Source organism: Taudactylus pleione, unplaced genomic scaffold, assembly GCF_031769625.1.
Source record: "Taudactylus pleione unplaced genomic scaffold, aTauple2 ptg000408l, whole genome shotgun sequence".
NCBI lineage: Eukaryota > Metazoa > Chordata > Amphibia > Anura > Myobatrachidae > Taudactylus > Taudactylus pleione.
Window position 1 is genome coordinate 8054200 of NW_028284810.1, and position 27091 is coordinate 8081290.

General features: G+C 44.9%; 2 protein-coding genes across 3 annotated transcripts in view; one reads left to right on the top strand and one right to left on the bottom strand.

The window, feature by feature from the left end:
* RWDD4 (RWD domain containing 4) lies at window positions 1–26601 on the bottom strand. The gene is made up of 7 exons (XM_088446971.1): window positions 26417–26601; window positions 25489–25569; window positions 24504–24613; window positions 24274–24424; window positions 6468–6585; window positions 1670–1719; window positions 1–209 (listed from the first exon to the last, which is right to left on the bottom strand). Exons 1-7 carry the CDS (start codon window positions 26438–26440, stop codon window positions 177–179), a joined length of 567 nt encoding a protein of 188 aa, XP_088303097.1. The 5' UTR covers window positions 26441–26601; the 3' UTR covers window positions 1–176.
* Window positions 26602–26849: 248 nt separating this feature from the next.
* TRAPPC11 (trafficking protein particle complex subunit 11) overlaps window positions 26850–27091 on the top strand; it is a 67268-nt gene continuing 67026 nt past the window's right edge. The window contains exon 1 of one of the 2 annotated variants that reach the window (XM_088446973.1): window positions 26850–26916. The gene's annotated coding sequence lies outside the window, so the exon portion shown is untranslated. The other variant, XM_088446972.1, reaches the window with a different exon arrangement.

Below are 27091 nucleotides of genomic sequence, written 5' to 3' on the forward strand. Positions count from 1 at the left end.
TTCGATTTACAATAAACACAGCACTTCTTTATTAAACAGGAAGCCTACATAAAAAGGGCTTTGCTTATAAAAATGTGGTATTTTTAATAAATTATTCGCAGTAAAACAAGAAGAAAAAACAAGTCTCGAAGATGAACTGCAATTGTATGACGTAGTAAAAGATTCCACTTGCTTTTCTATTCATCTTCGTGGGAGCCAGTTTTAGCCAGCTAAGACAAAAAATACCAACACAGGTGAGACAATCTTGCTACAGAAGAGAAAATAGGTACATGTATGTAAAGTTAACCAACGCAATATGACAAGACAAACCCCCCCAGAGAGAATTAAAAAAACAATTTCAATACATATGTAGCCTAAAATACAAACTTTTACTGTTTAGCACTTGGTGAAGAAAAATGTTGTGTTATACTGTCTATTTACATCTACACATAACTTATTAGCTGTGTGTGAAATCAACCTTTAAAATGGCAATACACCCAGATTTGCTCGCTATATAGCAAAAATTAGATTGGGGGGGGGGGGGGGGGGGAATCCACCTGATACTTGTGCTGGAAGACACCAGGAGCCATAGTGTACTGATATGTCCTTATACATCTTTGCTGCAGTAGTGCTAAAAAGCACCTCTCTGCGCGCCAGGTCCCGTGAGACCATGCTAGTGCCAGGCGTCTTTTTTGCGACTTGGACGCACCAGCAGACTGTGCTGATTAATTTGATATGTGACACTTGTATGTCTGTGTGCGGCTGAGCCTATGAATCTGTATACGAGGTGGTAAAATGTAGGGGCCGCAGCGCGACTGCAGAAAAAAAAAATAAAAAGACACTCAACGCTAGCAAAGTAGCACAGGACCTGGCGGTTCACTCACACCAGGCATATCTCACTGCGTGATGTATTTAAGCTAGATGTATGAGGACACATCTCTGTAGGACTCCTGGCATCTCCCCTAGGGATGCAGTCAGGAATGCCAACCGTCGGCTTCCTGAATGTCTAATCTCGGCAGGGGTCTAATGACAGGCATAGAAATCCTGATGCCTGTCATTTTACCTACGCCGGAAGCCCGACACCCGGCACACCGAATGAAGGTAAGCCGGGCGCGGACAGCTGCGCGGGGGGGTTAGTGTTAGGCATCCCCCGGAAGACTTAGGTTTAGGCTGCGGGGAAGGGGGGGGGGTTAGGTTTAGGCGCTTAAGGCAGGGTTATGGTTAGGGGGGTAGGATTAGTAATAGTCATAATACTTACCTGTTGGGATCTTCTGTTGCCAGTCTTCCGGCGTCGGAATTTGAACTTGCGGTATTTCATACTGATCCCCTCCCCTAGCTTTATCAGATTCAGCCCTTTATCTATATTTAAGTTCTTGTTAAAGCTTAATCACTAATTGAGGCTTATTCAAACTTCAGTGTGTTAAGTCATCCTGTTATTATGTCTGCAATGATAAAGCTTATGCTTTACAGTTTATACTCTACTAGTTACAAAATGAAGGTCTTCTAATGACTTAATACTTACATGCTGGAATAACGTAAACAGCCAAAGAGCCCAACATTCCAATGATATCAAGCATAAAAAGGAAAAACAAAGTGTTGAGAAATATAAAAAAGTTAGTTTAAAACAGAAGGGACAAAAACAAAACACATTTTCCTCCTTCTAGAATGCCACTAATATAAAAGGCGTTACCTTAATAACATCAACCCAGTTCCATCCGCGTGGTAGTTCACCCTTGTGATCTGCAAGCAAAAGTAAAAATGTATTAATATTGCTTTGTCGATGCCGCACGCAGCTGGCCGATGTTTACGTGTGCATGTGTCAGAGTTGCACAACGCATGTGGTTACCGCAGGGCGACGCAGATTGATTTTGAATGCAAGAGCATAAGGACGCAGACATGGCTGCTGCAAAAGACGCAGCAGCACCTGCGTCGTCCTCAGAATCAGCCCCAAAATCCAGTTCTGTTAGCCACTTTGCATCACCGCTGTCCATGTTAAATAGTTCTACAGAGTAACCTCCCTCATAATAATGAATTCCTTCACTATACGCATTGTAAAAACGTAAAACCATAAAAAATTATTAAATAAAGCTGTTATAATGATTTTTACATTTTTTGTTTAAGGAAGTTTACAGAGTCTCATAATAGCTGCTGGGGCTCATTGTTTATTCTCAGCACCTGAGGATATATTTTCCTTCCCCACTTAACTAATTAGATCCCCAAAAATGGTCAGGTTTTTTTTTCCATTTATTTTTAAACAGGATTTAAATTATATATATATATATATATATATATATATATATATATATATAGAGAGAGAGAGAGAGAGAGAGAGAGAGAGAGAGAGTTTCGCAACTCCCCATCTACATAGGGCCCCATTGTAATAGTACCTTCCAACCCCGAGTGGCAACATTGTAATAGTACCTTCCAAACCTCCAGCAACACTATGGGCCGTGTTCAATTTGGAGCGAAAAGCCGTTTCGGGTGTTTTTGCCGAAACTTTTTCGCGGGTGACGTCATTTTCGCCTGTTTTGGTTTTACCCTGTATTCAATTAAGGAATTTCCGCCTAGTCAATGCAATGTACCAGGCGAAGAAGTTGAATGAATAGCAGGCGGAAAAGAGGGCTGAATTGGGGTTTTGGGGTGCAATGGTGTGGGAACCCCCCTGCAGCCTTCAGACAGTCCCCCAAAGGTAAACTGCGTCAAAAAATTTTTAAAAACCACTTAAGGACCCCCCAAAAAATTACTTTGAAAAAGGGGGCGAAAAAAAAAAAAAAGTTGGGGTACAAAGCTTAAAAACTAGCGAACTTGACTCTGGGGGGGTACCCAAGTATACCCCAAGTTTTTTTTTGATCGCAGATACTTGCCACAGGTGGATTTTCACGATTTTTACAGCTACACTTTTAAATATGCAGACCCCCATTTTCAAGTACCCCAAAATTGATGGGAATAGTTTTTTTCTTGAAAAAAATACTCCTGAATACTATTCTGCACCACATATTGAAAAATGCTATTTAGCAGCTATTGAACCAGTTTAAAAACCCCAAATACCCCCCGATTTGGCTTGCTGAAGGTATCATAGTGAACCCCCATGTCAGAGCATCTTTTGGGGGATGTCAGACTGATTTCCCCAAATCTGACAGCACTTTCCGCCTGTTTGTTTCGCCGGGTGCAGTTTTCGCGTACTTTCATATTGAAGGGTAAAGCGTGCACGCGTGCGATACTTTTCTGCCTGCCAAACAGGCGAAGTACGCGGAAAGTCCGGGCCGCAAAAAAGTATCGCGGCTCGGCTAATATTGAATACGGATCTATGTCCCCAGTGGCATTAGCACAATCCCACCCCCTAGTTGTAATAGAACCCAAGTGGCATTATCCCCCCTGCCACCAGTGTCCATAGACCCCAACTTAGGCACCCCCTATCACCACCATGTGTCACTATAAATATATATGTTTAAGCCACCCCTCTCGTCCCAGGGACACTAATTCTTATGTGGGGCATTACACCCCCATTCTACCCAGCACACACCCCTACAGCCATGGCCAAAAGTTTTGAGAATGACAAGTATTGGTTTTCACAAAGTTTGCTGCTTCAGTGTTTTTAGACCTTTTTGTCAGATGTTACTGTGATATACCGACCGAAGTAAAATTACAAGCATTTCATATAAGTCAAAGGCTTTTATTGACAATCACATTACGTTTATGCAAAGAGTCAATATTTGCAGTGTTGACCCTTCTTTTTCAATACCTCGGCAATTCACCCTGGCATGCTGTCAATCAACTTCTGTGCCACATACTGACTGATGGCCGCCCATTCTTGCCTAATCAATGCTGGGAGTTTGTCAGAATTTGTGGATTTTTGTTTGTCCACCCACCTCTTGCGGATTGACTACAAGTTCTCAATGGGATAAAGGTCTGGGGAGTTTCCTGGCCTCGGACCCAAAATTTGGATGTTTTGTTCCCCGAGCCACTTAGTTATCACTTTGCCTTATGGCAAGGTAATCCATCATGCTGGAAAAGGCATTGTTCGTCACCAAACTGTTCTTGGATGGTTGGGAGAAGTTGCTCTTGGGGGATGTTTTGGTACCATTCTTTATTCATGGCTGTGTTCTTAGGCAAAATTGTGAGTGAGTCCACTCCCTTGGCTGAGAAACAACCCCAAACATGAATGGTCTCAGGATGCTTTATTGTTGGTATAACACAGGACTAATGGTAGCGCTCACCTTTTCTTCTCCGGACAAGCGTTTTCCAGATGCCCCATCAATCTGAAAGGGGATTCATCAGAGAAAATAACTTTACCCCAGTCCTCAGCAGTCCAATCCCTTTACCTTTTGCAGAATATCAGTCTGTCCCTGATATTTTTCCAGGAGAGAAGTGGCTTCTTTGCTGCCCTTCTTGACACCAGGCCATTATCCAATAGTCTTCGCCTCACTGTGCATTTTGAAAATGCACTCACACCTGCCTGCTGCCATTCCTGAGCAAGCTCTGCACTGGTGGTACAGCGGCTGAATCAACTCTAGGAGACGGTCCTAGCGCTTGCTGGACGTTTTTGGGTGCCCTGAAGCCTTCCTCACAACTATTGAACCTCTCTCCTTGAAGTTCTTGATGATCCGATAAATGGTTGATTTAGGTGGAATCTTACTAGCAGCAATATCCTTGCCTGTGAAGCCCCTTTTATGCAAAGCAATGATGACTGCACATGTTTCCTTGCAGGTAACCGTGGTTAACAGTGAACAATGATTTCAAGCTCCACCCTCCTTTTAAAGCTTCCAGTCTGTAATTCTAACTCAATCAGCATGACAGAGTGATCTCCAGCCTTGTCCTCGTCAACACTCTCAGCTGTTTTAACGAGAGAATTACTGACATGTCAGCTGGTCCTTTTGTGGCAGACCTGAAATGCAGTGGAAATGTTTTTGGGATTAAGGGCCTGATGACCCGCTCGCTGCCGGAGGCAGCTCGCAAGTCTGATGGTCGTGTTTTGTTTCTCTTCCTCCAGCCCACTCGCAAAGCTGTGGGTGACCACCCACAGCTTGTGCGAGCGGCCTGGAGATGGTCGCGATTATCGCGCCCATCGGGCTTGCAACGAGACCCTGTGCTAGGGTCTCATCTCCCGCAAGCCCGAGTGGACTTCCTGCTCTAATAGAGCAGGAAGTCCACTACTGACATCACTGGTGAGGTCAGTAGGGCCGCCCACAAACGCCAGGCACTACTAAGGGAATGCCTGAGTTTGTCTAACCACCCCCCCCCCCGCCTACAAGACAGGGCGAGCTGTCACTCACCATCGACAGCCACCCCGACTTGTAGCAAGCCCCGAAGCGACTGAACTTCAGTCGCTCGCTAGGGCTCGCGCATGCACAGGGGGCAAACATTGACCCACTTGCGAGCGGGTCTGAATCAGGCCAAGTCTCTTTGTCATGGCAAAGAGGGACTTTGCAATTAATTGCAATTCATCTGGTCACTCTTCATGACATTCTGGAGAATATGCAAATTGCCATCATAAAGACTGAAGCAGCAGACTTTGTGAAAACCAATACTTGTGTCATTCTGAAAACTTTTGGCCATGGCTGTACACCCCTCCTGGGCCATTACCCACCCCCATGGGACACTTACCACTCCTCCATCAGTCCCAGAGCGTGGGGCAGGGAGGACTGATGATCAGTCTCACTTGCTTCAGTTGATTACTTGCTGCAGAGATCAGTCAAACAGTGCTCAGAGGGAATTAAGTTACCCTTCTCGCCCTTTAGTTTCTGGCACATGCTACCCAGAGTACCGTTCGAACAGAATTCTGGGGCATGATTTCGGTAGTGCTGTCAGCGGTCACAGAACGTGACATCACTGTTAGTGGTCGGGTCAGGAGGAAGTCTGTTCTGCACATGTGTAGAAAGGATTTCCTCAAAGCCGGGGTCAGACAGACAGCAAGGTTGCATGTGATGTGACCATGTCAACAAAAGCCTCCACTGGCTGCGGTCACATCACATGAGATCATGCCAGTTAAGTGGTTAATAAAACATTGCAAAACCATCTTTTCTTCCATTCGCTACTACTGTAATGACATCTTATCCCCTTTATGGGCTTTGGTGTGAAATGTTTATTATAAAAATCATGGTATTGAAGCTTAGATATATTTTAACATATTAGCTCACCTAAAGTTCTTTTTTATTCCTGACAAAGTAGTAATCAAGTTTTATCTGTCATCACTTTATACATTTCTCCTTTATTCCTTTTATTAACCCTTTCAAGACCTTATATGTCTTTACAGGATGGTGTTCAAAACTGTACCTTATATTCAAGATGTGGTCCAACTAGTGACCTATACAATGGTAATACGAAGTTTTTTTCATCCCAGTATTGTATTCACCTTTGCAGATAATGCCTGCCATTATGTATGGTGGCTCAGCATTCTGTCAGCTAGTATTCCTAAGAACATTCCAAATGTGTTTGTGAATTTGATAAATCTGAATAAGTTACACAGAGCAGCCTATAGTACTACACACCTGTTTTGTCTGCTAGTTTCCTCTTTTGTGCTTTTGTCAACTGCTCCTTCTTGTCTCTTTTCTTACCAGATGAAGATATGTTTGATGGTTCTAAAGTGCCGTCATTTCCTACTAACGCCTGAAACAACACCACCATAACAGTTTTAGTTGCAATTTGCACTACTCCATTCAAGCCCAATGGTAGAAAGGGTGGTCCTTTAACAGAGAATTTACTACACCCCATTTAGTGACCATGTAAGCAAATGCTTACAGACAGATTCAGGATTATTTTTGCAATACAGTCTATTTTGCTCATATAGGCCCTAATTACCAGAGTGGTTATGACGTTCAGGTTCGCTCATCCCTGAGTACTACCTCCATGAGAAAAAACACAGATATTGGCGATAGCGTTGTGCCATAGAAACAGTGTAACACCAAAGTAAAAAACAAACACTAATGGTAAAAAGTCCATTCATAATACAACTGATTTAATAATAATGTAATTTTTAATTTCATTATTCCACCCAGCTCCTTGATCTGTGTAGTAGTAAGAAGTCTATTACTACACTAACACTGCTTTGGGGGGGGGGGGGGGGGAAGGGGGTCATACTTCACCTGAATTTCAATAAAACAAGCAGGCGATTAGGAAGAGACATGCAAAACATAATTAGAGTTATGGTATAACATATCTCAGTTAACTGTTTTTCATCGAGGTCCATAGGGTCAACAGGATCTACCTTGGGGTATGTAGTTGGAGTGATCCATTCCCTTAGAAAGACTGAAAGGCAGGTACTACAATCTTCTTGTTCACATGAAAAACGGGACACTACTTTTGCAAGGTAACCCGCTCTAATACGGAGGTCAGCTCTATTTGATGAAAAATCAAATATGGAGAGCGACATGACAGTGCTGCCAAATCAGAAACTCTGCGAGCTGAGGAACTAGCGAGAAGAAAGAGAGTCTTCGCTGTCAACCATCTAAGGTCCACCTTAGCCAAGGGTTCAAAGGGAGCAACTTGCAATGCCCTGAGAAACAAAGATAAATCGCTCAGTGCCACCGGAGGGACAAATGGAGGTTGCAGACAGAGAACCCCCTGCAAAAATGTTCTAACATCCAGCAGGGAAGCAATTCTGCGCTGGAACCACACTGACAATGCAGAAACTTGAACTCTCAACGTAGCCAGACGAAGACCTAAGTCTAATCCAGCCTGAAGAAAAGCAAGCTTCGGGAGACCCTGAAACCCTTAGGGTCATAATTTCTATTGGAACACCAAAGAAGAAAAGAATGCCAAATTCTGTGATAAACACAGAAGCAGGCTTCCTTGCCCTAAATATCGTCCGGATCACAGAAGTAGAAAAACCCTTCATCTTAAAGACGGAAGACTCAAGAGACATGCCGTCAAAGCCAGCAGAGGTAAATCTGGATATAGGCAGGGACCCTGAACTAGTACATCCGGATGTAGAGGGAGTGGAAGTGGACTGTCTATGGATAGACATGTCAGATCTTTGAACCAATGTCTCTCCTCTCCCCTGCCAGGCAGGAGCTATTTGTATTATTCTGCCGCCTTCCTACTTGAACTTTCTGACCACCCTTGGGAGGAGGGAGATTGGAGGAAACAGGTATGCCAACCTGAAGTCCCACATCACCGCCAGAGTGTCCATGAAGGCGGCTGAGGGGTCCCTTGTTCTGGACCCGCACCTGGGGACCTTCTTGTGGTTGTGACGTGATGCCTGATATAGGTCACTGCAGTCGCGTTGTCGGACTGAATCTGGACAGGCCTGCTGTGAAGGAGGTTCTGGGCATTGCACAAAGCTCCAAAACATATCTGTAGGTGACTTTCCTAAGTCATCCACCTTCCCTGAAAGGTGTGATGACCTGTTAAGGATCCCCATCCTCGCAGACTTGCATCCGTGGTGAGGAGTACCCAATCTAGGACCCATAACAGGCGACCCTTGCTTAAATTAGTTGTCTGCAGCCACCCTGCGCGGGAGAGCCGAACCTCTGGCGAGATGCGGATCATTTGATACTATTAGCTGATACTGACCATCCCAATGAGCCAGAATCCATCATTGCAGAGACCTGGAGTGGAACTGGGCATAAGCCACCGTGTCGAAGGTGGATACCATGGGGCCCAGCACCTGCATTGCTAAGTGATTGCAGAGCAGTTTGCGCACCCATAATTGTAGGGCAGCAATCTTGTCCACTAGCAGAAGAACCCCCTGCCCCCAGCAATGCCCCCAAATGTACCATCGGCTGAGTTGGAGAAAGAAAATAATTTTTCCAATTGATTATTCAGCCATGCTCTTGTAGACAGGCAATGTTCATTTGGAGATGGTGTTGAAAAACCTCTGGAGATTGCCAATCTCAGGAGGTCATCCAAGTATGGTAGTATCCAGACTCCTTGTCGTCTGAGATGAGCCACGATGACTGCCATTATCTTGGTCACTGCGCCCTCCTGCCCACCCCCGAGGGGCTGTGGACAGACCACATTGCAATGGTAATGTTGCTGACGAACAGCAAAACTCAGAAACCCCTGGTGGAACACTGCAATAGGTACATGCAGATATGTATCCTGCATGTACAGGGAACCCTGAAAATCTCAGATTCTATTGCCAGCCTGATTGACTGCATGGCTTAGAATCTGATGTGTGAGTTGTACCAACCACCTTCTGGGGATTGCACCCATAATGCACCCTCCCCTACGGGAGAGGGGGGCAAAAAGACATTAGTCCTTTTGGAATCTGGAACAGTCTATCTGGAGTGTTCCATGCTTCCCACATACGCTCAGTGAGCTATCAAATTGAGGTAATCCAGCCTAAATCACTTCAGTGTCTAAACACCATGTTTATTAGGTGTTAGGAGCCGGTACTTCATCTTTTATAATGAGGACTGAATTAACCGCCCCTGCTAGAGAGAAACATCCACTGATGAATTACGCTCCTCCTCTCCCCGGAGGGGGAAAACCTGTGTATCCTCTGTCCCCTCAGATGAGATATCAGAATCTGAAAGCAAGGTGGACTTAGAGAACATAATTTTCCATCAGGGCAGGATGTAATCACTGTGGGAATCCCAAATAAGAGGCAGTGTGGGGGCTAACACGTGGTCCACTAACTGCATCATAACCTGAAACCAGGTGGACACACAAAGCGGCCCCTGAACATGTGCTGGTAAGTGAGCTGTTGTGGTGTATATCAATCAACACATAGTCCCACCTGTATTAAAACCTGCGAGGCCTTACATAAAACCAGCACGGGGACAACAGTCTATCCTTGCAAGTAACCTACAACCAGTGTAGGATTAAAAATGCAATGTGACCCCCTTCACAGAAAAAAATAAATGTGAAGTACTCTGCCCCTATAGACCAGGCAGTTTAGTGGTAGGGGGGGAAAAAAAAACATTTTTTTTTTTTTTTTCAACCGCACTGTTAGCCTAAGTCACATAAAATGCATATAATATATTTGCAAAAGGGTATTAAAATCAACTACCTAAACCATAAGTTTGGTATGATTTTCATGCATATAAATTAGGGATGAGCAGGTTCGGATCTCAGAGATCCGAACCCGCCCGAACTACGGGGTTCCGAGGCAGATCCGAGTCGGCTCGGGTTTTCCCGCCTGACTCGGATCTGAAAACGAGGCAAAAAGTCATCATCCTGCTGTCGGATTCTCGCGGGTTTTGGATTCTATAAAAGGTCCTGTGCTCGCCGCCATTTTTTCATTCCGGCTGTAGAGAGTGAAGAGGGAGGGAGCTGGGATCTTTGATCTGTGCTGTTGCACGCTGACGCTGTGCATAGGGGCTGGCTACTGTTGTTCATATAGGGGCTGGCTGTTGTCCAGTCCATAAGGGCTGGCTGTTGTCCAGTCCATAAGGGCTGGCTGTTGTCCAGTCCATAAGGGCTGGCTGTTGTCCAGTCCATAAGGGCTGGCTGTTGTCTATAGAGGGGCTGGCTGGCTGTTGTCCTGTCCATAGGGGCTGGCTGTTGTCCTGTCCATAGGGGCTGCTCTGTCCTTCAGGGGTGCTCTTCACCCACCCCCTGTGTGAAAAAATAAATATATTTTTTTGTGCATTAGCCACACTTGTCAGCGCAGGGGTGCTCTGCTGCTGTCTGTTAAGGGGCTGCTGCCTCTTTCAGAGGTTCACCTCAGTGTTCAAATAAAAAAAAATGTAGCCACACCTGTCATCAGCGTAGGTGCGCAGGGGTGCGCAGGGGTGCTGTGCTGCTGTCTCTTCCAGGGGTTCACCCCCAGTGTTCAAATAAAAAAAAAAAAAATTTTGTGTGTGGTTGTGTGCGTAGCGAGTATGGAGGACAGTCACATGACCGGAGAGCAGGATCCACATACCAGTCTTGTAGCTGCCGGCAGCAGTCATGATGACAATGCAAGGCCGTCAACGTTATCTGTGAAGGTCGATATATCAGGGTTTAAGTCAGGCTAAAAAAAAAAAATCTAACTTTTACCCTGTTTAAGCAATAAAAAAAAAAAAAAAGCTAAGTTAGCATTAGAGAAACAAAAAATTGGCAATATGCCATTCACCACACGAAGTGGCAAGGAAAGGATAAGGCATTGGCCTGTATTTATGATAACTGATGGTTATAATGATAATTTAAGCCCCTCTGCTTGTAACAGAGGTACAAAAAAAAAAAAATTGTTAAGACGAGTAAGACACCGGAACCAACTGTGTGCTCTGAAAAATCACAAATCCTCGAGGAGAGCCCAAGTGTGTCCGCTGTTGCCATGTGTGAGTCTGACCTTTCTAGTAAAGCTGTACTTGAAGAGGATCCTCCTTCCACCATGTGTGTGCCTTCTGACGTAGAAATCGAGGATGCTTCTGTAGAGATGCATGAGGAGGATAAGGAGGATATTTATCTAGTTGGCGATAACAACGATAATGATGAGGATGTTGATGATGTTGATGGCGAGGATGTTTGTGTAAAAACCGTAAATCAGGGAAGTGTTGTTGCCCATGGTGGGAAAAATCCCATTGTTGGCAAGCCTGGGCAAAGGACCAATATATCCACTTCTCATGTGCGGAATCATTTCCACCCAAATCCGGACAACCTTTGCCAAGCCATTTGTAACCATTGCCAAGTAACAGTGAGTAGAGGTAAGGACCTTAACCATCTTGGAACCTCCTCCGTGTTACGTCACTTGCAGCGCATTCATCAAATTGGAAAGGGTATTTAAAAATTCTAAAACTTTGGGGACAAAAAAAACCGAACAACAATCAGTCCAGTGTCACCTAGCTGCTCCCTTCTATCTGGATCCAAGCGCCTGCAATATCCACCACCACCACCTGCATCATCATCAACATCCTCATTCGTAATCGGAAGTAGTCCTGCATCCAATTTCATAAGCATAACCGACTCCTCTACTATCCATGATTCCTCAGAAGGATCCTTGAGTGCTACGCCTGTTGCTGCTGCTGGGGGTGCATCTTCATACCAGAAAGGGACCAAGAAGACTATTACTAGTAGTAATTTAAAAAAACAATTGACTATTAAACAGTCCTTCGATAGAGGAAGTATAACAGCTATTACCCAGTTTCACAGCTGATCACTGACGCCATGACGGCTGTGCTAATATTAGATGGTGAAATAATAAATAATGAGGATGATAGTGTGGAGGAAGTGCAAAAGGAGGATCAGGGGGAAATTTGTGTCCTATCTGACAGTAATGAGGATGTTGTTTGCGCAAATCAGCCACCAGTGGCAGCAGTTGTTGCGCATGATAAAAAGAAAGCCAGAAATGCCATGTCTTGGGTGTGGAATTATTTTAATCTAAATTCTGACAACAGTTGTGAAGGCATCTGTTCCATTTGTAAAGCCAAAGTTAGCAGAGGAAGGGATGTTAACCATTTAGGCACCTCCTCCCTGTTACGTCATTTGCAGCGAGTTCATGCAATTTGTTTAACAAAATTATAATTTGTAAATTAATAACAAGCAGTCCAGTATCAGCTACCAGCAGTTTGGACCAGCACATGCAATCTCCACCACCAACACCCTCATCATAAACCACCTCCTTAATAATTGAAGGTAGTCCTTCCAAAAAATATTTTGTGGGGGCCCAAACAAACCAAGGAGTTTAGCCACTAGGACTGACACTTTTGTGGCTGAAGTGCTTGGTTTGTTAAACTCTGCATGTCCTTTTAAATATCCCACAAAAGAGTGGGTGGGAGGGACAATTCCATCTTGCACCTCTTTCCTTTCCATTTGGCACAATTTGGGACATTGCTGACTGACATTATTATAGTTTATTAAACTGCCATCCTGTCTGCCACTACTGTGTGGCAATGTTTCATAGATGTCTGATATTTTTTTAAACTGCCGTGCGTTTGTGCCTCTGCACTGTTGCTTACTTTAGCCAGCCAGCTCGCTGCAGCCTTTGGCCTATATTGGTGAAAAATAGTGAAATCAATATCGTGAGTTGTGAGGTGGTTAAAAATGCCTAGAAATGCCTGACAATGATTGTTATTAAGGTTAATAATACTGTAGGAACAAAACAGGCCCAAATTATGTGGCTTTAGCTGTTTACATAATTTTTTGGAAAAAAAAGATCCAAAACCAAAAAATAAAAAACACCAAGGAAAAAAAATCCAATACCAGATTCAGATCCAAAACCAGGGGAGATCCAGATCCAAAACCAAGACCAAAACACGGGGGTCGGCGCACATCTCAAATATAAATACATTTGCAAGTGGGCAGTACCATCTTGATAGAATAAAAGTGCATACAAATATACTTACAAAACAGCACTAAATCAACTTACACAAACAAAAAAGTTGGTAGGATTCTAGTGCTACTGTATATACCTTGATCCTAGGAAAAAAGGTATACTCAGATAGAGGTTAGATCTCCACTCAGTAAACATTCTACTGCAGCTTCTCCAACTAATCAGGAGAGAGGGGGATGGGCAGCTCAGTCTTCACAAGTAAATGTGAAATACCATTTAACCCCTACGCACCTGGTAGTTGAGGGTAAATATGGAGCAATAACAGTGATAGTTATACAGTAGAATCCTCAGGCTGCGCCTGATGGCATATCTCATATGCTCTTGCTTTGCCGCAACTGGTCTATTTGCTTGCATTACCTGCAGAGGGCTATAGATCGCAGCATACTCTGACTAGAGTGAGCATAAGCATTAAACCAAACAGGATTAATGGGAGACACATACATAGAAGGATGTAAATGCTGTGGGCTGTCTCCATAGCAGGAGGCAGTCCATAGCCAGAGCCCATGACGCCGCTGCACGGTCCATTAACTGTGACAAAACCTGAGACCAAGAGGACCCTCCGGGTGGCTCTTGTGCAGGTGCATACAGATTGGAGAGGTGGCTGTTTATAACAGACTCTCTTACACCAAATCCTGCTCTGACAGACCAGCCGACAGGATTTACATGCGCTAAAGGCTCATCCTTCTCTCCTTTACCTTTAGACATAGCAATGTATAACAAGTATAAGGTATAAATGCAATGTGACCATCTTCACAAGTAAATGCCAAAAAGACCATGAAAAACTGCACCCTGTTTTTGCAGAGGGATGAGGAGAAACACAGCCACAGATATATCTAACAGTTTAGAAATAAAAAGGCAGTATAAGTACAGCAGCTAGCATTACAGTCACATACAATGCATACTTTCAAATGCTACTGCAAATGGACGTTGAATCAACTGACCAGCTCCACAGGGATATTGGTAGGATATAAAGCACTATATACCTGACCCAGTGGAAAGGTATATAGGGAGACAGACCAAACCTCTGAGAACCAACAGCTTTCAGCAGTGCACCCAAGATGGACTGTGAGCATCTCACACACGAGGTGGTCAGAAGTAGCAAACCAGACCTGGGAATCTACACAAGAAGTTGCGTCTGGGTTGGAGAAGCGGCCGGGGTATCGCCTATCTCCCCATAACTGCGATTTTGACAGCACGGGTACACTGGCCTCACAGTAGTAGACACTTACCAATGCGTCTACTACCCATCCCCGGCGAAAGACGATAAGGCCCCAGCCGCCTTAGTGAGGCGACGTTATAAGAGACCTTCACCCGCAGCTGCCTCTGATGTGTCTCCTACACCGGAGGCCAGGACTGCAGTGCACAATTCCCCGACAACGAGGAATCGCCTTACCTGCCATCTCCGTGAATCCGATCGCAGTCCAGACCCCAGCGATGCCGCTAGCTAACTATAGCAGTACTGGCGTTTCGGCATCGGCGGAGGTAGAAGGAGTTGCAGTACATGCGCCCTATATGGGCGCCTAGTACCGCTAAACTCAGTAGTTTACAAAAACGAAATCAAAGAAAGAAAAAAGCCTGGGACTGCCTAAGCAGTCCTGCTGTTATAACTGGTGCGTCTGAACTTGCCAAGCACCAAACAAAAAGACAATGCCTGTGGCTGTGGTATATATGGAGGAGGACCAGTGCATGCTGGGAGCTTCAAAGCTGTAAGCTGTTTGGTGCAATGGATCACTCCAACTACATACCGGTTCAAGGTAGCTCCTGTGGACCCTATAGATCCTGAAGAAGAAATCAGCTTTATAAAGGGAATGTTGGGTCAGTGCAGAAGATGGTAGACAAGCAGAGTGTGCTCTTAAATAATACATCAGAGTCCACATGGGACTACTGTACATAACAGAGGCAATAACATACTCTATAGTAACATCTCTACAGATAAAAAGGCAAATAATGTGGTTGGATAGTATTGGAGATAATAAAGGGAGGAAATAATGAGAGCTATGGTAAAACTTACCTTTGTTAACTCTTTTTCTTCAAAGTCCATAGGGTCCACAGGGATACCTTGGGGTGTAGGTGGTGGTTAAAGACGGGACACCAAATAGTTAAGCTTTTGAGCTCCCAGAATGCTCCGGTCCTTCCCCCCTATACCCCGCCCCCGGGGCAAATCGGTTTAGCAAGCCCAAGGCAAGAGGAGGAGAGGAGAGAAGGAAGACTGGTACACAGAAGAATCACACGCACATCAAAGGGACGGGAAACAGGTCACCAGAAACATAAACCTATAGCAGCCAGGTGTGTCAGGGTGGGCGCCCTGTGGATCATATGGACTTCGAAGAAAGAGTTAAAGGCAAGTTTTACCATAACTCATTTTCTTCTTCAGGGTCCATAGGGCTCCACAGGGATACCTTGGGGATGTCCCAAAGCAGTATTCAAGGGTAGGGACGCTCCTGAGCTGAGAGGAGAATCCTGCGTCGAAGTATCCTGAGAGGCAAAGGTATTGAAGGCATAAAACCTAAGAAAGGTGTGGACAGAAGACCACGTGGCTGCCTTAGAAAACTGTTCAGGTGAGGCGCCACGGTGAGGTGCCCATGAGGGACCCACGAGCGAGTGGAATGAGCAGTGACAGAAGCCGGTACAGGAAGGTCCGCCTATGTGTATGCCTGTGAGATAGCCATACGAAGCCATCTGGTCAAAGTCTGTTTGTTGGCAGGCCAGCCCTTCTTGTGTAATCCATATAGAACAAATATAGTATCTGTTCGCCGAAGAGAATTGGTATGGTCCACATAGATCCTGAGGGCCCGGACCACATCCAATGAGGCCTCACCTGCCGAGAGGTCTGGTGACTGAAAGGCCTGGACTACAATTTCCTCATTAATATGGAAACGAGAAACAACTTTGGGAAGAAAACCAGGGTGAGTCCGAAGAACAGCCCTGTCCTGATGAATAATTAGAAATGGGGAGTGACAGGAAAGAGCCTCCAAGTTTGACCCCCAACATGAGGAAGCTATCACTAGAAGAAAAAGAGTCTTCACTGTGAGCCACTTGAGTTCCACAGATCCCAGAAGTTCAAACGGAGGGCCCTGAAGGGCTTGAAGAACCACTGACAAATCCCTCGAAGCCACCGGCAGGACAAAGGGAGGTTGTATATGGAGGACACCCTGAAAGAAGCAATTCTGCAGTAAAACTAAATGGATAGAGCAGAGACATGTACTTTCAGTGAGTGAAGACGAAGTCCAAGGTCCAATCCAGCTTGAAGGAAGGCTAGGACTCGAGAAACCCTAAACTCCTGAGGGTAATAGCTTCTAGTGGCACACCATTGGAAGTATGTATGCCACACTCTGATAGATTCGGGGCAGAAGCCAGCTTACGTGCTCTGCGTATAGTCTGGACCACAGAGCGAGAAAACCCTTTGGGCCTTAGGACGACCCATGTCCGGGTAAAGGCAGGGATCCTGAGACAACAGGTCCGGCAGGTGTGGAAGTAGAAACGGGACATCTATAGAGAGACTCTGAAGATCGGAGTACCAATGCCATCTGGGCCAAGCTGGTGCCACCAGCAGGACCGTGCCTCCATCTTTCTTGAACTTCCGAAGGACTCATGGAAGAAGGGAGACTGGAGGGAAGAGATATGCCAGGTGAAAGGTCCACTTGACTGACAAGGCGTCTACGATGGCTGCTTCGGCATCCCTTGTTCTGGACCTGTATTCGAGCAGATTGCGACGGGAGGTCCACCTCTGGCAGGCCCCACCTGTCCATTAGGAGTTGAAAGACTTCTGGGTGGAAAGACCATTCCCCTGCATGCACGTTGTGATGGCTGAGTAAGTCTGCTTCGAAATTGAGTACGCCCGGAATGAAACCTGCGGAAATGGCCGGGATGTGACCTTCGACCCATGTAAGAATGCGGGACACTTCTGCCATTGCCGACCAATTTCGAGTGCCTCCCTGGTGATTGATGTAAGCCACTGCCAGAATGAGGGCTCTGTAGATGGCTCGGAGTTCCAAAACACAGATTGGCAGAGTCCAAGGACCCTGGAAGGAGTGTTGACCGGTCACTGTGCCCCATCCTCGGAGACTTGTGTCTGTTGTAAGAAGTACCCAGTCCGGGACCCAAATGGGGCGACCCTTGGTCAGGTGGGACATCTGTAACCACCAGGAGAGGGACAAACGAACTACTGGAGAAAGAATCATTGTCTGGGATCTGATCCACTGAGGCAACCCGTTCCACCTGGAGAGGATCATTCGTTGTAGTGGCCTGGAGTGGAACTGAGTGTATTCCACTATGTCGAAGGTGGATACCCTGAATCCCAGAATCTGCATTGCTGCATGAACAGACACTCAACGACTGCGTAGGAAGAATCTGCGTAGCCGAAGTGTGGAAATCTTGTTCATCGTCAGGAAGATTCTCTGGGTTTGAGAATCGAGCAGAGCTCCCAGATGATCCTTTCTGAAGGGTTCAGGGAGGACTTCTTCCAGTTTATCAACCAGCCGTGCCTCTGTAATAGAGCAATGATGATCTGCAGATGGCGTTAAAGAATCTCTGGAGAGCGCGCTAAGAGCAGTAGGTCTAGGTATGGTAGTAGCCCGACTCCCTGACAATATCCAGAGAAACCATAAAGTCCCCAGGCTCCATAGCTAGAACAATAGAATGCAGAGTTTCCATCCGAAACCTGGGCACCTTGATAAACTTGTTCAGGGACTTGAGATTGAGAATAGGTTGATAGGACCCATTTGGTTTCTGAACCAGAAACAGGGTGGAATAATAACCATTCCCCCGCTGAGCGAGCGGGACTGGAACTATTACTCCCACTTACAGTAAGGGTCTGCTGGGGGACCTGTGCAGAAAAATTGGTGGGGAGGCAGTCTTAGAAATGAGAGGGCATACCCGTGAGAGACTACTTCTTGTACCCCGGCGTCTGTGGTGGCCCGACACCAGAATTGGGTGAAGCAAAGAAGTCGGCCTCCTACTCTACGATCTCCCAGGGGGAGGACCAACCCGTCAGGAGGAGGGCTTGTCCTCTGCTTTGGCAGCTGGGCGTCTGGTAGCCCAAGTCTGTTTGTTCCTGGGCTGGGCTTTGCGGCCTTAGTGGAGGCCGACTGTCTAGGAAATGACTGACCCTTAGGTTTTCCTTGGGGACGAAAGGACCTGAAGGACGTTGTTCAGGGTTTTGTAGTAGTTGCTGAAGGCAGGAAAGAATTCTTAGATGCTGCTAACGTGGCTACAATCTTCTCCAATTCTGGGCCAAACAGAATGCCTCCAGTGTAAGGCAATAATTCCAAGGCCTTCTTAGAGTCTGAATCTGCCTTCCATGAACGCAGCCAGAGGGTGCGGCAGGCAGACACTGACGTAGCAGAAGCTCTAGAGGCCAGAAGAGTAGCATCCAAGGTTGCTTCTCCAATATATGCGGCTGCATTCCTTATGTGAGCTATATATGACAGCTGATCCCGGGATGCATCCAAAGAGAGAGACTCCGCTAGGGCATCTACCCAGGCATTAGCCATAGTAGGGCGAGCAATAGCTCCTGAAAGAGAATACACAGATTTATGGCCTGCCTCAATCTCTCTATCCGTAGGTTCCTTCAGTGAGGAAGCTGTATGGATAGGTAATTGTAGAAGATTTAACCAATCTTGTAACATGGGAATCTACTTCTGGGGGAGATTCCCATTTTGCTCAATGAGCTGCAGGAAAAGGGTAATATTTAGTCAGGCTCTCTGAGAGAGGCAGAAACCTCTCACTATGTGTCTGCCAAGCTGCTGCAATGTGTTCAGCTAGCTGATCAGAGAGAGGAAACTCTGCCAAAACCACTTTTTGTTGTTTAAATAGTGGGTGCTTTGATTTGGGAGCGGGCACATCAACATCTCTTTGGAGGATAGATCTGACAGCACGCACCAAAGCAGGTATATCAAGTTGTGACTGAAATTCTTCCTCCCCTGTGGGAGAGTCAGTGTTAGAAAGATCAGATTCATCTGCCTCGTCGCATTATACCTCAGTATCTGATAGATGCGTAGACTGTGAAGATAACACAGGACGCTTAGTAGTTTTACTAGGCAGGAGCTTCTCGCCGTGCAAAATATTTTGAAAGGCAGTAGCAGGAGTAGCCAGACTCTGAACTGAGGTATAGAGTATCTACCCAAGGAGGGGTCATAGGAGGTACCTGTATTGCTTGTACCTGTTGTGGCTACCCCATAGGGTGAATTACTGCCGGGACTGCCAGGCGGTCTGCAATAGTAGCTAGCAGCTGAGAAAATAAAGCCCAGGGGGGCTCCTGGGCAGGGGCTGATAGACCTGGTGTAGTATAGCACCTTGCACACAGACCATCCTGAATTAAATCCTCCTTATGTAAACTTGCTGCACAGGAATTCCATGATAGCAGAATAGGTGCAGCAGTCCGATTGTTACTCTTGCCCTTGCTAAACATAGCTGCAGAGTAAACTAACACACAATATGGCACTGAGCAATATGCAGCCACAAGGCATGCCACAGTATTCAACAAATATAAGTGTATATGCAGTATAGTGATCCTGCCTGTACTTATAGAAGCTGTAGGAGAGAGCACAGCACAAGGTATTGGCACTGTGATTAGTGCAACCCAAAAGTATGTGACAGTCTTCACAAACGATACATCAATGTGAAGCACATTAACCCTCAATATATCGGGATAGACAAATTGTACAGATTAGGAAGTACCATACAGATAGACAGTGCTAGCATAAGTCACATACAATGCAGGAAATATATTACTGCAAATTTGGCACTACAATCAACTACCCAGACTCTCTGGTCAGTGAGTCAATGTCTGGTAGGCTATAGCGCTACATAACCTGTCTCCAGGGAGAAGTATGTACTGGGGAACGGATCCAGCGTTTCCCCAGAGAGAGCTGTGGCTGAACATGGGGGAAGATAGCCGCCGGAGCTCTCTGAGGGGGTGGAGGAGGAGGAGAGCAGCTCAGAGCACCTAGACCTCTGAGGAATGGCACCCTGTGCTGAGGGGCCGCTGTAATAGGGAAGGCTGTCCTCCCCTAGATGATTTTTGACCACAGGGACCCTGGCTTCCCGCACCATATGTACCCTGGTGGTCTAGTGGATCACGTGGACGGCTCCGGTGAGCAAATAAAACAATAATCCAAACCGCCTGCGCCCTGTAACTGCGGCCCAGTACAAGCTTTAGGAGCACCACTCCTTCAGATACACAGAAAAAAGTAAGCGTACCACAGACACTGTCACAATTATGAATTCCTCTCCTGTTTTCTGGATACGATATATCTCAAAATGAAGGAGATAAAAAATTATTAAACTCCAATCCAACAGAGGGGTTTATAATATGGTAGAATGACCACTTGGGGACTCTCACCTACTTGAGGTGCCCTATATTCCTACAAAAGGTTTCTTTAATTCCTTTCACCACCATCAGTAATGATATCTTCACTGCATGAGATACAAACTCTCCCCGTAGGGAATTAACTCACCTGGGACCAGGTATTGATGTTCCCCAAAAGGTTTCTATGTATCCCTCAGTACTCCATACAGAAGCTTTACACGGTGGATAATTAAGTCCTTTATTCAGAATCTTCTTTCCATTTTAAACATTTATTACAGATAAATAGTCCAGAAAAAAAGATAAAAAAATAAACCATAAACCAGTGTTGGATATCACCTATAGCAGCTGGAGTCACCTCATTGGGGTTCCTCCAAAGCGTTCCTTAGATCTAAATCAGGGGTGAATCCAACACCATAATAAAAAGTCCTAATGAACACACCAACGCATTTCTGACCTTCCTGGTCCTTCCTCAGGGTGAATATGTAACATATTTATACCCCTTCTCCTCATTAAAGGGGAGCACACTCAGCACCTCCTGTCTGTCCCCAGAGCCCGGAGGTAAGACTGCCCCATCCGCGGGTTACTGCAAGCGGTAATCCGCCTTACCTGTCCCCTGGCTTCCGAGCTGCAGTCTGGGATCCTCCCGTGGGGGCGGCTAGCAAGGTCCCCGGGAGCCAGCCGAAAGTATCAGTCAGGGCTGGAGTTGCGGCCCCGGAGGGGTCATGGAGCGGCAGCACAGACGTCAAGAAGACAGTCTGATGCTGCTCGCTCAGTGTAAAAAAAAAAAAAAAAGTGAAAATAGAAGTCAATCATAAAATAAAAGCTTTGGGCTGCATAAGGCAACTGTCATAACGGAGATCCGACTCCTGCCGGACACCAAGCAAACTGATTTGCCTCGGAGGCGGGGTATAGGGGGAGGACCGAAGCCATTCTGGGAGCTCTATAGCTTAACTGTTTGGTGTCCATTCCTTAACCACCACCTACACCCCAAGGTATCCCTGTGGATCCTTAAGGACCCTGAAGAAGAAGGAAAGTTTAAACTGTAATAGCTAGAAGGGACTGAAAAAATAATTATAGAACAACAAGTATAAGAATTAATTGCATATGTATTGGGATAAACCAGTGGTTCTCAAACTTGGTCCTCAGGACCCCACACAGGTCACGTTTTGCAGGTCACCCAGCAGGTGCACAGGTGTATTAAGTACTCACCGACACATTTTAAAAGATCCACAGGTGGAGCCAATATCTCACTTGTGATTTTGTGAGGAGAACTGGAAAACAAACACTGTTTGGGGTCCTGAGGACCAAGTTTGAGAACCTGTGGGATAATCTGAAGAAAATGATTTCTATAAATACAAAAATTATCTGAAATGATGAGTTGCAAATGACAGAAAAACATATGTTGACCATGGTTCTCACAGGATGACGAATTAATAAGTTCAAATGTATACATAGCTTTAGACAAAGTTTTCATATAAAGAACCATTGGCAGGACATAAGTCATCTGATGCAAATTGAAGAAAGGGGGTTTCACAATGAGCATAAGGGAGGGGATCTGTACTGTAAGGGTGGTTTCACAACGAGAATAGGAAGGGGATCTTTACTCTGTGGGGGCGATTCAAATGTTTTTGGACGCCCAAGAGCTATGGGGCCCAGACAGAGCAATTCAATTATTGCTCCGTTCAGGCACCAGTGCCATGTGTGCTTTACAAAAAGCACAGGGTTTATCCGCGTATAGCAGCTAACCCCGTCTAAAGTCATGCTTTGGGCAGCCAAACAGCTGACTTATCGCACATTTCTGCTCGCCACCCTGGAAGGCTGGGAACAGATATGTGTGCAGCTGCAGCTGTGTGCGCCCAAACGGAGCAACAACTGAATTGCTCGGTCAGACACCCAAAAGAAATAGCTATGGTTAAAACAATTGAATCACTCCCTAAGAGTGGTTTCACAATAAGCATGTACTGTATCGGTAGTTTCACTGTAGGCATAGGAAAGTGGCTCATTACTGTAATGCCGGGTACACACTAGACGATATGTCGTCTGATCCCACGGATAGGGCAGACATATCAGGCACATTGTCTAGTGTGTACCCAACTATGCACATTGGGGTCGTTCCGACACCGGCAAGTTCAATGATGGCAGTTAACGACATATCGGGCGGTCACAATCGTTCAATGGCACCATTGGGCCTTGCATCGGGGGGTTCACCTAATGTGTACCCACCTTAAGGGTGGTTAAACTTTGGAATTACTTCCTGCTGATTGTAATTTCTACAGTAAAATAGATTGGATGCCTTTCTTACAATAAATCTCATCTGTAGATATAATTAGTAGAGATCATTATCTTGGAAGGCAAATGGTCAACAGATACACACTGTTTCTTTTTCCCTTCTCCTGGATCAACACAATTAGTTTCTGAACGATTGCCGAGCCTGGCTCTTTTCTCCACCTTACTACTTATGGGCCCCATTTAAATTTAGGAGTAATTCCAGCTACAAGATGCAGGAGCCATGGGGTAAGGTTATGTGCGCACAGATTTAGAGCAGACACTACTATAGCTAATCTAAGTTATGGAATAGCCTGCAAGATTCAGGCAAGGGCACGATTCTGGTGAGCTAGCCTGTATTTATTTAAAGTGCCAATATTTTAAAAAGAAAAACTAGCCCAGTTTTGCCTTTTAAATTATTGGTTCTTTAAACATATGTACTAACTCACCGTAATCTCGGTTGTGACTGCATCTTGGATCATATTTGCAGAAAATACATCAGGGGTTTCCCATGTGCAACTTTGTTCCCTTAAACGGAATTTACTCCAAAGCTTAAATGTTGCCCTGTGTAACTAAGGATTTCTGGAAGTTGGATAATTAGCAGGCAAAATATAATAGTGGACACAATTGGCAACTCAAACATACAATAATTATTAATTCAATAGAAAATATACATTTACTTACACATAAGGCTATTAACCAAACTACACAAACATACATCTCTTTGCCCCATCTCAAAATATCTCCCAACCTGACCTCTACGCCTCTCATTCTCATGCATCCCCTTCTCCCATTCATGGGTACAGGGGTTTTTTTGGGCTGCACCCACTATGTGGAATGCCCTCCCACGCACAATAAGACTTTCCTCTAATTTCCAAACCTTCAAGCGTTCCCTGAAAACTCACCTCTTCAGGAAAGCTTAACAAATTCCAGAACCACCTGCATAAGCTATGCTACCGAATTACATCCCCCTCTATACAGTCCACACATAACTTTTACATATTTTAATCTTTCTTCACTTCACATCATGGTGACCATAGGCCAACATTCCTGTGTGACTGGATCATACAGCCCACCAATAGCCTTTGCAATCTGGCTGGGCCACTATGCAATAGGTAGCAGCTATCCTTATGTATCAATGCCTATTTCCCAATAGAATGTAAGCTTGCGAGCAGGGCCCTGTTTGTTATTACCAGTCTTGTTCTTTACGGTTTGTTCCCAATTGTAAAGCGCAAAAGAATATGCTGGCGCTATATAAGTAACTGATAAATTATTGCAGAAACTTAAATTACTTGTTTAACAGTGGTTAAATCTCACAAAGTTTCTTCTTCTGAACAAAAAAAAAACAAAAAACCACATTCTGAAATATTGCTGATGACAAATGTCCCCATTGCTGGACATGGTTTCTCAATTCTTACAAACTAGTTACAGTCCCGTCCCACACAGAACATATACCGTTAATACAGGCATGTGTCCTCTTGTCTGTTGCCAACATAATAAAAAGGGCCAAGTGTTATATACTTACTACACTGCTGCTGAATGGCTGGTGATTTTCCATTAGCTCTTCCTTACTGTCTTTGGCATACTCAAATAAGGTGTAAGTCATTGCTGTACCAAGATTGGCCTCCACTTGCTCTTGTAACTTGTTTATAATGTTCTGTTTGATACCTGGGGAACTGGGTGAGACAGAGAAATACTATACATAAATAGGAAAATAAATTAATTTTTTTACTGAATAGTAAAAAATATACTTACATTTGATTATTAAAAAATGCATTCATAGATATCTTTGGAGAGGTTTCAGGGTAGGTTTCTGGCCACAGTATTTCAACAAGAAAGGCCTTGGGGTCTCCAACATCACCAACCTAGAAAACATTAAAAGGACAATTAAATGGGTTTATAATCTACACTGAAAAAGGTGTAGCGCTGCCTGATCTCAAAGTAGTAAGTAAAACAAAAACTGGGATAAGTGAAAGAGAAATTCAAAACCATATACAAAGTATGGGGCATATTTGGTATCCATAATTTAGTTTAGTTCACAATTAATAACATTTTTATTTCAACTAAAGTAGCAAGGCAAGAAAAATATAAATCGTATTATAAAAGTGTAAAGAAACCAGGAATATGTACAAAATAATACCAAAACATGAGTAATAATTTAATATCTGGCAGTATACAACAGATTTATTTTTTTTTAAGTCAAACTTTTTAAACAATGTAGAAATACACTATGTAAATAATACAAAATAAAATGTACCAGTTCTATATATGGGCCTTAAGGTGCGTATCCACTAGCAGACTGTGAAACGACTGCACGATTACGACATTGTAATCATGCAGTCGTTTCACAGTCTGTGCTGTGCCTACTACACTGAACGATCAGTTGTTTAGTGTAGGCACATCAATCATCCCCGTACATGGGCAATCTGTCGTTACCGGCAGATTGACCAGCATGTTCGGGCGATGACTGATGTTGGAAACGACCAGCGGGAGCGCACATCGCTGGTCGTTTCCAACATTAGTTTGCACGATTTGTGCCCAATTACGATGTCGTAACCGTGCAATCGCTCAGTACTGTCGCGTAGTGGATACGCGGCATTAGAGAGTGTAGCCTTATAAGACAGCTTTGTTTTAGTGAAAAAATATACTTCTATTCACAGTCTTACAATTAATTAAGACAATCGCTATGGCACGGTATCCATAAGATAATGATTACAGAGAATTTGGGTCATTTATTTACCCGATACTGGAAAACGGAAGGCCCGATCTCTTTAAAACAATCATCGCCTTCATAGATAGACCGAAGAGCTTCTAGCTCCATCTGGAAATGGAAAGAAAAAATGTATCAAAAGTTCAAATACAGTGTTTTATTATAACATTTGTAAGACTATTATGAGTTGTTTGCCCTTATTTAATGTATATCCCCCATGGCCTTGTAGCCTGCTGCTCCAGTATCTGACATGATTTACTTTTCAATAACATATGTAGTAAAACACAGGTGCAGCGCTCTTCATGCACAGAGAACCTATTTTCTGAGCTTATTTGATTTAACAGAAAACTAATTGTCATGTAAAATTATAAGTTCTTCGTAAACTCTTTCCACAGCAGCTCATTGGAGACGGACATATTTCTATGAACCGTCGTAGCACAATACAAGTCACAGGCTTCCATCAACGAGTAAACAGCCTTGTCAGCAACCACACGCTTCACAGAAGACTTATGTTATATTTATTTACTGGCTGATTCTTGCACCTGAAGAATATATGCACCTGAAGTGATATCCTACAATAAATATTTTATACTCTTTACAAATACTAGAGTCCGATCCAGTACAGCTCCACCAGAATGGAGTGTGAGCTTGGATGAATTACAGGCCACAAAATTAGAGGAAATGCCAAAATATCCTCAAACCTGACGCCAAGCTATTTTAACTGACTTATATTAAAGCTCCTGGAGGTGCAGCCACCAGCACTGTCCAAGGTGTGATTAGAGATGAACTGTACAGCACTGGTATAATGACATGAGAAAGGCAGCGTTGATATTTAAAGAATTGCTAAAGTGTATAGGGGTAAATGTGGACTAGACCCTGAGACTGACTATAGCTCAGTGTATGCTGGTTGGAGTGTTACAGCTAGGAGTGCACACTGCTGTACAGGCCACACACTCACCTCCTGGTCCTCATTTGCAGCCATGGTGACAGTGAGGTGGCAGCTAGGTGTGCAGGGTGCTGCTGCCCTCCTACCACATGGGTGCCAGGCAACTCACGGTGCACAGTACTACGAGAGATAGCTGTGTCCCCCATGCAGCAGCCTCAAACACGACGCAAGCATCATGATCATGACGTCACCACACACGAGCCACCACCCACTGCGCATCTGGCGTCCATTTTTGTTAAGGGAGAACTAAGAGAACAGTGTAAATTGTCGCCCCGGTACTGAGGGGCACACTGTCATTTTGCAGAAATAATAGCGTGTGCATAAAGTTAATTGTCTTTGTAGTGCAACCGCTAACTGTGTGAAAGAGCCGGTGTTAGCCACCTGATGCATCAACTTGTGTTTTACTTCTAAACCGGACTGACTGCCCAATGTTATTATGGCGGCGGGTGAATCTCCCAGCAGGCTGTGCGACTGTGTCAGCTGACTGAGCAGTGCAGCAGGGAGTGTGACAAGTGAGTGTTGTTCGGTGATCCGGGGGAAGTACTGGGGCTGAGCACAGAGGAGTATTCTTCCTACCCTGGCTGTGTGACCGGCAGGCACTAACCGGGGCCCCCGGATGTATGTGTGACCTGTCCTGTCATCCTATCTGGTAATAATGCTGTATTCTGTACCCTCACCTGTATAGCT

Coding starts and splice junctions, on each gene's coding strand:
- RWDD4 (XM_088446971.1), bottom strand. CDS start 26,440: ATGGCTGCAAATGAGGACCAGGAG. Junction 6,586..24,273: donor AGCCATTCAGCAGCAGTGTA/GTAAGTATATAA, acceptor GTGTTGTTTCAG/GCGTTAGTAGGAAATGACGG. Junction 1,720..6,467: donor GAAACTAGCAGACAAAACAG/GTGTGTAGTACT, acceptor TTTTGCTTGCAG/ATCACAAGGGTGAACTACCA.